The sequence below is a fragment of the Anolis sagrei genome, chromosome X, assembly GCF_037176765.1.
Source record: "Anolis sagrei isolate rAnoSag1 chromosome X, rAnoSag1.mat, whole genome shotgun sequence".
Classification (NCBI taxonomy): Eukaryota; Metazoa; Chordata; class Lepidosauria; order Squamata; family Dactyloidae; genus Anolis; species Anolis sagrei.
The window spans coordinates 61,255,464-61,267,894 of NC_090034.1; the positions used below are offsets into that span (position 1 = coordinate 61,255,464).

General features: G+C 43.3%; 1 protein-coding gene across 1 annotated transcript; it reads left to right on the forward strand.

The window, feature by feature from the left end:
* The first annotated feature begins 1,847 nt into the window (after positions 1-1,847).
* Positions 1,848-10,231, forward strand: CXH12orf76 (chromosome X C12orf76 homolog). The gene is made up of 3 exons (XM_060784779.2): positions 1,848-2,030; positions 6,581-6,726; positions 10,023-10,231. The coding sequence occupies exons 1-2, from the start codon at positions 1,934-1,936 to the stop codon at positions 6,664-6,666; spliced, it is 183 nt and encodes a 60-aa protein (XP_060640762.1). The 5' UTR covers positions 1,848-1,933; the 3' UTR covers positions 6,667-6,726; positions 10,023-10,231.
* Positions 10,232-12,431: the final 2,200 nt, after the last annotated feature.

Sequence of the window (12,431 nt, forward strand, 5' to 3'; positions counted from 1 at the left end):
ACAAGGGCGGAGTTGCAGGCTATTGAAGGCTGCTCTGCCCCCGGCTGTGCTCTTTGCTTCAGCATGAGCTAGGAGGCAGGTTTCAACCCCCCCCCCCCCGGCGAAATTTTCAACCCCTCCCCCCGAAAATTTTAACCGCTCCCGAATTTTTTTTCTGGCTACGGCCCTGCTTCAGCCCCCCCCGAAATTCTCATGGTGGTTCACGAAAAGGCCTTACTGGTGCATTATTTAAACTGTTATGGCACACAGACACAACATTTATTTTATTGATTTATCGTGTCAGTGCAACCAGTCGATTATATTACATTTCTAACAGAACAAAGCAAAAAAACCCAGACAAAATACGAAAATTGTGAGTTTGGTAGTTGATTAAATGTTCTTTGACCAGTATCTGGCCACTTGGAGTGCTTCTGGTGTTGCTGCAAGAAGGTCCTCCATGGTGCATGTGACAGGGCTCAGGTTGCATTGCAGCAGGTGGTGAGTGGTTTGCTCCTCTCCACACTCGCATGTTGTGGATTCCACTTTGTAGCCCCATTTCTTGAGGTTGGCTCTGCATCTCGTGGTGCCAGAGCACAGTCTGTTCAGCGCCTTCCAAGTCGCCCAGTCCTCTGTGTGCCCAGGAGGGAGTCTCTCACTTGGTATCAGCCATTGATTGAGGTTCTGGGTTTGAGCCTGCCACATTTGGACTCTCGCTTGCTGGGGTGTTCCGGCAAGTGTTTAGAAAACTATTTCTAGATTTAAGACACAACATGCCCAACTGTGAGTACTGGCGGACTTTGGGGGTGATTGCCCTGGGAATCTTGGGAGTTGTAGACCACCTGCTTCCAGAGCAACTGTGACCCCCCCCCCATGACCACTGAACATACTGCAGGGCTTTGTGGGAATTGACCATGATTTTGGGAGTTGTAGTTCACCTGCATTCAGAGATCACTGCACCCAGCTGATGGATCTGGACCAAACATGGTACACAGACCCAACATGGCCAACTGTGCATACAGACAGGGTTTGTGGGTGATTGACTTTGTCTCTGAGCGTTGTAGTTCACCCTGCATCCAGAGAGCACTGAACCCTGCCCAACATCAGATCTGGACCAAACCCAACATGGCCAACTTTGGATACAGGCGGGGTTTGGGGAAGATTGACACACGGGAAGTAATGCTCCCCTCTATTCCGCTCTGGTTAGACCACACCTGGAATATTGTGTCCAATTCTGGGCACAATTCAAGAGAGATATTGACAAGCTGGAATGTGTCCAGAGGAGGGCGACTAAAATGATCAAGGGTCTGGAGAACAAGCCCTATGAGGAGCGGCTTAAGGAGCTGGGCACGTTTAGCCTGAAGAAGAGAAGGCTGAGATGAGATATGATAGCCATGTATAAATATATGAGAGGAAGTCACAGGGAGGAGGGAGCAAGCTTGTTTTCTGCTTCCTTGGAGACTAGGACGCAATGGAACAATGGCTTCAAACTACAAGAGAGGAGATTCCATCTGAACACGAGGAAGAACTTCCTGACTGTGAGAGCCGTTCAGCAGTGGAACTCTCTGCCCTGGAGTGTGGTGGAGGCTCCTTCTTTGGAAGCTTTTAAACAGAGGCTGGATGGCCATCTGTCAGGGGTGATTTGAATGCAATATTCCTGCTTCTTGGCAGGGGACTGCATGGCCCATGAGGTCTCTTCCAACTCTTTGATTCTATGATTCTACGATTTGGGGAACTGTAGTTCACCCACATCCTATGAATGTCCCCAAGCTAGGAAATAAAGTGGCCTCTTGGTGAAACAACCTCCCGCGCATGCGCAGAGTGAGGCCCCGGGGTGATTGCAGCGTTCTTCCCCGCCCCTTTTCCCCGTGACGTCACGAGAGCGCTCCTTCGCTCAGAAGGCCTGGCCTGTTTTGTGGCGACTCACGCATGCGCAGGAGCCCAGCGGAGAGCGACAATGCTTCCTTTCGGGTACCTTCTCTTTTCCGGGGCGGGAGCTGCAGAAGCAGACCCGCCCGCCCGCCCTTTCGCCGTCCTCAAGCAGCAGGACCTCGGTGAGAATCTTTTCCATGGCTTTCCATTTTGTGAAGGGGAAAAAAAAAAAAAAGAAAGCGGCCCCTTTAAATCGTCTCTCCTCTGTGGAATCTCCTCTGCGCATGCGTTGACTGCAAGCAACCGGGATAACCTATTGCGCATGCTCGTAGTGAATTTATTTATTTGTCGTGTCAGGACAACCAACCAGTCAAATTATATTACATTTCTAACAGAACAAAGCAAACAAACAGACAAAATACAAAATTTGTGAGTTTGGTACTCATGTCCTTTGACCAGTATCTGGCCACTTGGAGTGCCTCTGGTGTTGCTGCAAGAAGGTCCTCCATGGTGCATGTGGCAGGGCTCAGGTTGCATTGCAGCAGGTGGTGAGTGGTTTGCTCTTCTCCACACTCGCATGTCAAGGATTCCACTTTGTGGCCCCATTTCTGAAGGTTGGCTCTGCATCTCGTGGTGCCAGAGCGCAGTCTGTTCAGCGCCTTCCAAGTCGCCCAGTCCTCTATGTGCCCAGGAGGGAGTCTCTCATTTGGTATCACCCACGGATTGAAGTGCTGGGTTTGAGCCTGCCACTTTTGGACTCTCGCTTGCTGAGGTGTTCCAGCGACTGTCTCTGTAGATCTAGATTTAAGTCGTTGATATGCTGGCTGATACCCAAACAGGGGATGATCTGGAGATGTCTCTGCCTTGGTCCTTTCACTATTGGCTGCTACTTCCCGGCAGATGTCAGGTGGTGCAATACCAGCTAAGCAGTGTAATTTCTCCAGTGGTGTAGGGCGCAGGCACCCCGTGATAATGCGGCATGTCTCATTAAGAGCCACTTCCACTGTTTTAGCATGGTGAGATGTGTTCCACACTGGGCATGCGTACTCAGCAGCAGAGTAGCACAGCGCAAGGGCAGATGTCTTCACTGTGTCTGGTTGTGATCCCCAGGTTGTGCCAGTCAGCTTTCGTATGATGTTGTTTCTAGCACCCACTTTTTGCTTGATGTTCAGGCAGTGCTTCTTGTAGGTCAGAGCACGGTCCAGAGTGACTCCCAGGTATTTGGGTGCGCTGCAATGCTCCAGTGGGATTCCTTCCCAGGTCATCCTCAGAGCTCGGGATGCTTGTCTGTTCTTGAGATGAAAGGCACATGCCTGTGTTTTAGATGGGTTGGGGATCAGTTGGTTTTCCCTGTAATAGGCAGTAAGAGCACCTAGAGCTTCGGAGAGCTTCTGTTCTACCATCTCAAAGCTCCCTGCTTGAGCGGTGATGGCACGATCATCAGCATAGATGAAGCTCTCTGTCCCTTGTGGCAGTGGCTGGTCATTTGTGTAGATGTTGAACATGGATGGAGCAAGCACGCTCCCCTGAGGCAGGCCATTCTTCTGTTTCCGCCATCTGCTTCTCTGGCCCTGGAACTCAACAAAAAGGCTCCTGTTTTGTAGCAGGTTTCCTATGAGGCGGGTGAGGTGGTAGTCCTTTGTGATACTATACATTTTTCTCAGGAGGAGGCGGTGGTTCACAGTATCATAGGCTGCTGACAGGTCTATGAAGACAGCTCCTGTGATCTGCTGCCTTTCAAAGCCATCTTCTATGTGCTGAGTCAGGTTCAGCACTTGCGATGTGCAGCTTTTGCCTTTTCCGAAGCCAGCTTGCTGTGGGATCAGACAGGGGTCTATTTTTTCAGTAATTCTATGCAAAATAAGTCTCTCCAGAACTTTGTAGAGGTGGCACAACAGGGAGATTGGTCTGTAGCTCGCAGTGAAGCGAAGACGGGAGGGAGAGAATAAAGCATTCTAACGTGGATGCTCAGAGCAGGGGTCTCATCACACTAGGAAAAAATCGATTTAAAATCCGGTTTCTGCCTCCTGCAGAATTCTGGGGTTTGTAGTGTAGGGGGGAGTCTTTAACAGCCTCACTAAACTAGAAACCCCAGAATTCTGCAGGAGGCGGAAACCAGATTTAAAGTGGATTTGTTCCCTAGTGTGATGGAAGTGGCAGGAGGGGGAAATAGGAAAAAAAAGATATTAAAATAAAATATGACACAAAAATATTATTCCCTGAATATTACTTATCACCATCATCATTTAATTACTTATTAATCGCCCTCCATCCAAGATGCTCTAGGCTATTTACAAGCTAAAATTGTAAAGGATAAAAATACATACATACAGACATTGATAAAATTAACAAAGATCAAAAGCTCTAGTGAAAAGCCAGGTCTTAAGTGCTAGGGTAAAAGGCCCTAACTCACGAATGGCTCTCATGTAGGGCGGCAAGGACTTCCACAAGGCAGGGGCAGAAATAGAAAAAGCTCTGCGTCTGGTCCTTTCCAAGTGCACTTCTCTAGGACCCGGTATATAAAGTAAGTCACGTTGGGATGGTCGTTGCGACTTCCGATGATGGGAGAAGGAGAGACGGTCCCTAAGATACGATGGACCCTGGCCGTAAATAATTTTAAAGGTCAGAACTAGCATCTTATATAGACCACGGTAATCAGTTGGAAGCCAATGCAAATGCCACAACACTGGTGTTATATGGCATTTCATGGGCGTTCTTGTGAGTGACCTGGCTGCCGCATTCTGAACAATACGGAGCTTTCGGGTCATAGACATCGGAAGGCCAACATACAGGGCGTTGCAATAGTCCAGCCTAGATGTGACCGTAGCATGGATGACTGTTGCCAGGGCCTCATCAGATAGGTAGGGTGCCAATTGCCTTGCTTGTCATAGATGGAAAAAGGCCTGTTTGCTGGCAGCAGCGACCTGAGCTTCCATTGTCAGCTGCGAATCCAAAATGACACCCAAGCTCTTAATGGTAGGTGAAGGAGATAGGGCAGCACCATCGAAGGTGGGTAGCAAATGGGTCAGACCAATCGAGCGGCCATGCCAGAGAATCTCGGTCTTCGTGGGGTTCACCTTCAGTCTACTAGCACGTAGCCAGTTCGACAGAGCCTCCAGACATAAGGTGAAATTGTCTGGTATTGACGTTACTCCAGGCTCCAAACGCAAAAGGAGTTTGGATAAGGACAGAGAGGCTGGGAGAGAGCTGTCCTGAATTGCCTTTCAAAAACAGCCTTTCAACAATGTTGAAAGTAAAAGAAAAGTTCTATACTTCAGCAAACACAAAGACAGGGCCTTCTCAGTAATTGCCCCTTGGCTATAGAACTCCCTTCCTAATGAAATCAGGTCAGCCCCTTCCCTCTTGACCTTTAGATGGATGATAAAAACGTGGCTGTAGGACCGAGCCTTGGGGACTGTGCAATGAGTCAGTGATAGGAACCTTTAGTATGCCAACCAAATTCGATATGGTTGTTGAGACAGTTTTAACTAGTGGATTTTAACGTCGAGATATGTGATTTTAATGCTTTTGTATATGTATGGTCTAATATGTTTGCCGTTTATATGTTGTGCTCCGCCCTGAGTCCCCTTCGGGATGAGAAGGGCGGAATATAAATGCTTTAAATAAATAAATCTATATATATATATAAAATGCTCTGTGCATAATGAGTACCTTAAAAACAAAAGAACCAATGAACGAAATCACACCAAATTTGACAACAAAACGTCTTACAACACAAGGAGTGACCATCACTCAAAAATTATGATTTTGTCATTTGAGAGTTGTAGTTGCTGGGATTTATAGTTCACCTACAATCAAAGAACATTCTGAACTCCATCAACGATGGAATTGAACCAAACTTGGCACACGGAACTGCCATGACCAACAGAAAATACTGGAAGGGTATTTTCCAGGCTCCAAACGCAGAAGGAGTTGGGTGTCGTCCGCATATTGATAGCAGTCTAGGCCGAAACTCCGGGCCAAACTAGCAAGGGGTCTAACATAGATGGTGAAGAGAAGAGGGGAGAGAATTGCGCCTTGGGGTACCCCGCATAGGAGGGGGGAACTTTCGGAGACATTGGCTCCAGTTTCGGAGAGAAATGAGTCGAACCAATTGAGGGCCTGACCATGAACTCCGGATATGGCAAGACAGTGAATCATTAGATCGTACTCAACGGTGTCAAACGCTGCGGTAAGATCGAGAAGTACCAGAAGCCCCGATCCGCCGCTATCAGACTGACGACGAAGTTCATCTGTAATAGCAACCAGGACCGTCTCCGTCCCATGACCCGGGCGAAAGCCTGACTGGAAAGGGTCCAGGCCGGCTGTGTCATCCAAAAATTGGATATAGATAACTGATATAGGAAATCTGACGATTTGACGATGGAACTGGACAATGCTTGACAATAAGGAGACGCTAATTATGTTGTTTTTATTGCTTGTTGTGTTTTATGTTGTTTTAATTTTTAATTTGTACTGTGATATTATGTATATTGTTTTGTTGGAAACCGCCTTGAGTCGCCGATAGGCTGAGAAAGGCGGTATACAAATACAGTAAATAAATAAATAAATACAGTCATGCCGGCCACATGACCTTGGAGGTGTCTATGGACAACACCGGCTCTTCGGCTTAGAAATGGAGATGAGCACCACACCCCAGAATTGGACACGACTGGCTTTAATAGGGGAAAACCGTTATCTTATAATATTATTTTCTCTTTCTTTCTTGCAGTTCTTTTGGGGAGTGTTTTCAGCCTTCTTCTCCTGGCTATTCTGTTATTATCAATCTGCGTTTATAAACCCATTCGACGTCGATGAAAGAAGATAAATGTACATTATATTTCTGAATTTTAAAATGGAATAACTTTTTCAATAAAGGTGGGTATCAGCTTTTCAAATACAGAATAATAAATAAATTATTTTTAAAAGTGTTATGATTATTAGTAAATAATAAATAAATATATTTAAAATATACCGTATATACTTGAGTATAAGCCGACCCAAATATAAGTCAAGGCACCTAATTTTACCACAAAAACTGGGAAACCATATTGACTCGAGTATAAGCCAAGGGTGGGAAATGCAGCAGCTATGGGTAAATTTCAACATAGAAATAGATACCAATAAAATGACATTAATTGAGGAATCAGCAGGTTAAATGTTTTTGAATATATACATAAAACTGTAATTTAAGATAAGACTGTCCAACTCTGATTCAACCACCATTCTAAGTTTCTTTAATGTGAATGTGCTTACATATCCTTCCAATAATAATAGAGTAAAAAAATAAATGTAATAAAAATTGAGTAAACTAATGGAAATGTAATAACAGTCATAATAGAGTAAAATAATAAATGTAATAAAAATAATACTAATAATAGAGTCAAATAATAAATGTAATAATAACAATAATAAAGTACAATAATAAATGTAATAATAAAAAATAATAAATAGAATAAAATAACAAACGTAATAATAGAGTAAAATAATGTAAACGTAATAATACCAATAATAATAGAGTAAAGTAATAAATGTAATAATAAAAATTTAGTAAAATAATAAATGTAATAAAAACAATAATAAATAGAGAAAAATAATAAATGTAATAATAAAATACTAATAACAGAGTAAAGTAATAAATAACTTTGACTCCAGTATAAGCCTAGGGGAGTTTTTTCAGCCTAAAAGGGGGGCTGAAAAACTAGGCTTATACTCAATAAATTATTGTATTATTAAATATAATTTACATGAAATAATTTTGGAAAGATATTATATTAGAGAAATTAGATATTAAATTATTAAATAATAAAGAATTATTAAAATGTATTATTTTCAAAAATTATTACAGAAATTATTGTAAATTATTAAATAATAATAAAATATTTCAAATATTTTAAAATATTTAAGATCAAAACTTTGAAATAATAATTAAATTATTTTAAAAATATTACTATTGAAAAATTAAATTATTACATTGTGTTGTCAAAGGCTTTCATAGCCGGAATTACTGCTTTGCTGTGAGTTTTCTGGGCTGTGTGAGCATTGTTACATTAATTTTTTAAATAATAATAATAAATAAAATTATTTTTCATTTTTTTAATGAATTATGTTATTGTGATGGAATTGTATAAGTCCCTGTCCCTTTTGTTCAGGGAAAAAGAGCCGTGTTTAGTTTAGGGCTATTACCACCAGGGAATCTTGGAAGCAAGATTCACTGTCTGTAGTTGGCCCCAGTGGGATCCAGGCTTGGACTAGCCATTTCAAGCCAGTAACTAGCTAACTAACTAATCTGGGAAGTCATCCAGCTATACTGGCCTACCTCTGGTCAGTGACAGTCTGTGGAGTTGCCAATGCCTTCAGCGGGGTGCCAGGCCTCAATAGGAGGGAGCTGCTTCCTCTATCTCTGGCCTGATCACCTTGGGCATTGGGTGCCCTAGAGGCCCCTCTACCAGAGAAAGTGAGCAAGGAAAACCTTCATCTGTCCTTCGCTTCTGAAATCATCTACGACCAGCAACCTCAAGAACAACTAGTTACCTTCAAACTTTCAGTATAGACTTCGTTGTGCGGAGATCAAGATAGTGCCTGGGCAGAGATAGGCCCAAGACCAGTTAATAAATTGTTATCGTTTCTTGAAAGCAATAGCGAACATTGATTCTGTGCGGTTCCTTGCTCAAATAGGATGGCAATCCAGTATCCCCCAAGCGTATAGGAAGTTGGGACACGTTAATACTAAAGACATTTAAAGCAGCTTGGGTGTGACAGCATAGGTTGAGTTGGGTTCAGCTGAGTTGGGTTGAACTGAATTATAATTATTATATTATTATAGTTGGGTAGAATTGGTTCAGTTATGTTGAGTTTCTTCAGTTGTGTTGGGTTCAGTTGAGCTCAGTTGGGTTCAGTTGAGTTGAATTGAGTTATTATTATTATAGTTGAATTGAGTTCGGTTGGGTTGGGTTCAGTTGAATTGAATTGCGTTTTTATATACTACTAGTTGTCCCCTGCCACGCGTTGCTGTGGCCCAGTCTGTTGATCTGGAAAATAAAGTAATGAGAAAGTGTTGGTTTCTAATATATGTAATGTATTTCTGCTTGTGGGTAAACAGTATTTCTTGTTGTTTCTTTGTCAGTGTTGATGTGGAGAGTGTCTAGTTTGCCCACGCTGGAACATGCAACATATCATTGTTTTTCTTTAAGGGTCCCTTTCAAATCAATTATACTATATCTGGGTGTGTGTGTGAAGAATATCTATCTAATCTATGTCTGGATGGCTTTGATTACGTTTTCTTGCCCTGATGAAGGGAGTTGGACTGGATGGCCTTAAGTATTTTCTGTTGGTCATGGGGGTTCTGTGTGGGAAGTTTGCCCTGATTCTGTTGTTCGTGGGGTTCAGAACGCTCTTTGATTGTAGGTGAACTGTGAATCCCAGTGACTACAACTCCCAAATGTCAAGGTCTATTTCCCCCAAACTCCATCTGTGTTCATATTGAGTGTTTGTGCCAAGTTTGGTCCAGATCCATCATTGTTTGAGTCCACAGTGCTCTCTGGATGTAGGGGAACTACAACTCCCAAACTCAAGGTCAATGTCCACCAAACCCTTCCAGTATTTTCTGTTGGTCATGGGAGTTCTGTGTGCCAAGTTTGGTTCAATTTCATCGTTGATGGAGTTCAGAATGCTCTTTGAATGTAGGTGAACTATAAATCCCAGCAACTACAACTCCTAAATGAAAAAAATCATAATTTTGAGTGATTGTCACTCCTTGTGTTGTGAGACGTTTTGTTGCCAAATTTGGTGTGATTTCATTCATTTTTTCTTTTGTTTTAATGTACTCATTATGCACAGAGCATATATATATATATATAGAGAGAGAGAGAGAGAGAGAGATTATTATTATTATTATTATTATTATAGTTGAGTTTGGCTAGGTTGTGTGATGGAACTATACAAGTCCAAGCTCCTTTTGTTAGGCTGCTTCTCCCACAGTTTGTGAATAGTCACTTTTCTGTTAGTTTTACAAAGGTGGAGACCCATCGCTCCCCAAGGCCTCCAGCAGCAGCAACCCAGAGCGAGGCCTGTTGTTTAGCAACTCAGTGGTTTAACTCACTGATACATAGTGGATTTAACCCACTGAAAATATAATATTTTAAGTAATTTGAATGTGTTTTTCCCTCTCTTAGGCCCTGCATCAAGATCTTGCCAATTGAAGAATAAAAATCATGAAAATATTCAAATCTAAAATGAAGAAATTCCTGCTGGAAAAGCGATTATTTATATTATTAAAATTTATATTTATTATTCTGTTTTTATTTTTTTAACTATTTATTATTATTAACTTGTTTATATGTAACACCAAATAAGGATTATTATTATTTTGCATTAATTTATTTAAAATGTCATATTTTGTTTTTATTTTTTGTAATTTTTATATGTATTTTTAAAGATTTTTTTTGTTTTCAAGTTATTTAAACTTTGTTTTGAATTTGTTTTATTTTCATTTTTATATTTTTTAAAAAAATGTACTTACAAATGATCTGCAAATGTTGTGAAAAATGTAATTGATTAAAGTGGCCAAAAAAGTGTTTTTAATTGATTACTAGCACTATTTGTTTTGGGAAGTTTGGTAATATTTCTGAATGGAGGGTGAACCACAACTCCCACGTGGGTGGATCATTCCCCTCCCAAACCCCTCCAGTATGTTATGTTGGTCAGCAAGATACTGTGTGCCAAGTATCATCCAGATATCGGGTGGGTTCAGTGCTCTCTGCATAATGATGAACTACAACTCCCGGATTCAAGGTCAATGGCCCCCAAAACCCCGCCTGTATGCAAAATTGCCCATGTTGGGTCTGTGTGCCAAGTTTGGTGCAGATCCGACATTGGCAAGGTTCAGTGCTTTCTGGATATGGGTGAACTACAACTCCCAACATCAGGGTCCATTCCCCAAACCCCAGCAGTATTTTCAGTTGGTCATGGGGCTTCTCTATGCCAAGTTTGGTCCCAGTCCATTATTGATGGAGGCCACAGTTTCTCTGGATGCAGGTGAACTATAACTCCCAAAAAGCAAGGTAAATTTTCCCCAAATATCTCTAGTATTTTTTGTTTGGTCTGGGTCCATCCTTTTGTTTTTTGTTTGGTCTGGGTCCATCCTTTGTGTGGATCGCAGTGGTCAGTGAAAGTCGGAGCTCTATCCCATCATACATGGTCCGTCCTCCCCCAAATCGCACCAGCATGGGGGGTGGGCTCTGTCTGCCAAATCTGGTCCAGGTCCATCATTTGTTGGGGACACAGTGGTCATTTGAATTCAGACCCAAAGCAGGTGAAAGTACTGCATATTTGTGGGTCAATCTTCCCACAAACCCCACCAGGATGAAATGTGGGTCATGGGGGTTCTATGTACCAGGTTTGGTCATTGGTGTGAGTCCTAGTGGTCTCAGGAAGTGCGTGAGGATACTGCAAGTCCCATCATCTATGGTCCATCCTCCTCCAAACCACACCAGGAGATAGGGTGGGTCATGGGGGCTCTGAGTACCAGGTTTGGTCATTGGTGTGAGTCCTAGTGGTCTCAGGAAGTGAGTGAGAATACTGCAAGTCCCATCATCTATGGTCCACCCTCCTCCAAACCACACCAGGAGATAGGGTGGGTCATGGGGGCTCTGTGTACCAGGTTTGGTCATTGGTGTAAGCCCTAGTGGTCTCAGGAAGTGAGTGAGGATACTGCAAGTCCCATCATCTATGGTCCATCCTCCTTCAAACCATACCAGGAGATAAGGTGGGTCATGGGGACTCTTGTGTACCAGTTTGGTCATTGGTGTGAGTCCTAGTGGTCTCGGGAAGTGAGTGAGGATACTGCAAGTCCCATCATCTATGGTCCATCCTCCTCCAAACCACACCAGGAGATAGGGTGGGTCATGGGGGCTCTGTGTACCAGGTTTGGTCATTGGTGTAAGCCCTAGTGGTCTCAGGAAGTGAGTGAAGATACTGCAAGTCCCATCATCTATGGTCCATCCTCCTCCAAACCACACCAGGAGATAGGGTGGGTCATTGGTGTGAGTCCTAGTGGTCTCAGGAAGTGAGTGAGGATACTGCAAGGCCCATCATCTATGGTCCATCCTCCTCCAAACCACACCAGGAGATAGGGTGGGTCATGGGGGCTCTGTGTACCAGGTGTGGTCATTGGTGTGAGTCCTAGTGGTCTCAGGAAGTGAGTGAGGATACTGCAAGGCCCATCATCTATGGTCTATCCTCCTCCAAACCACACCAGGAGATAGGGTGGGTCATGGGGGCTCTGTGTACCAGGTGTGGTCATTGGTGTGAGTCCTAGTGGTCTCAGGAAGTGAGTGAGGATACTGCAAGGCCCATCATCTATGGTCTATCCTCCTCCAAACCACACCAGGAGATAGGGTGGGTCATGGGGGCTCTGTGTACCAGGTGTGGTCATTGGTGTGAGTCCTAGTGGTCTCAGGAAGTGAGTGAGGATACTGCAAGGCCCATCATCTATGGTCTATCCTCCTCCAAACCACACCAGGAGATAGGGTGGGTCATGGGGGCTCTGTGTACCAGGTTTGGTCATTGGTGTAAGCCCTAGT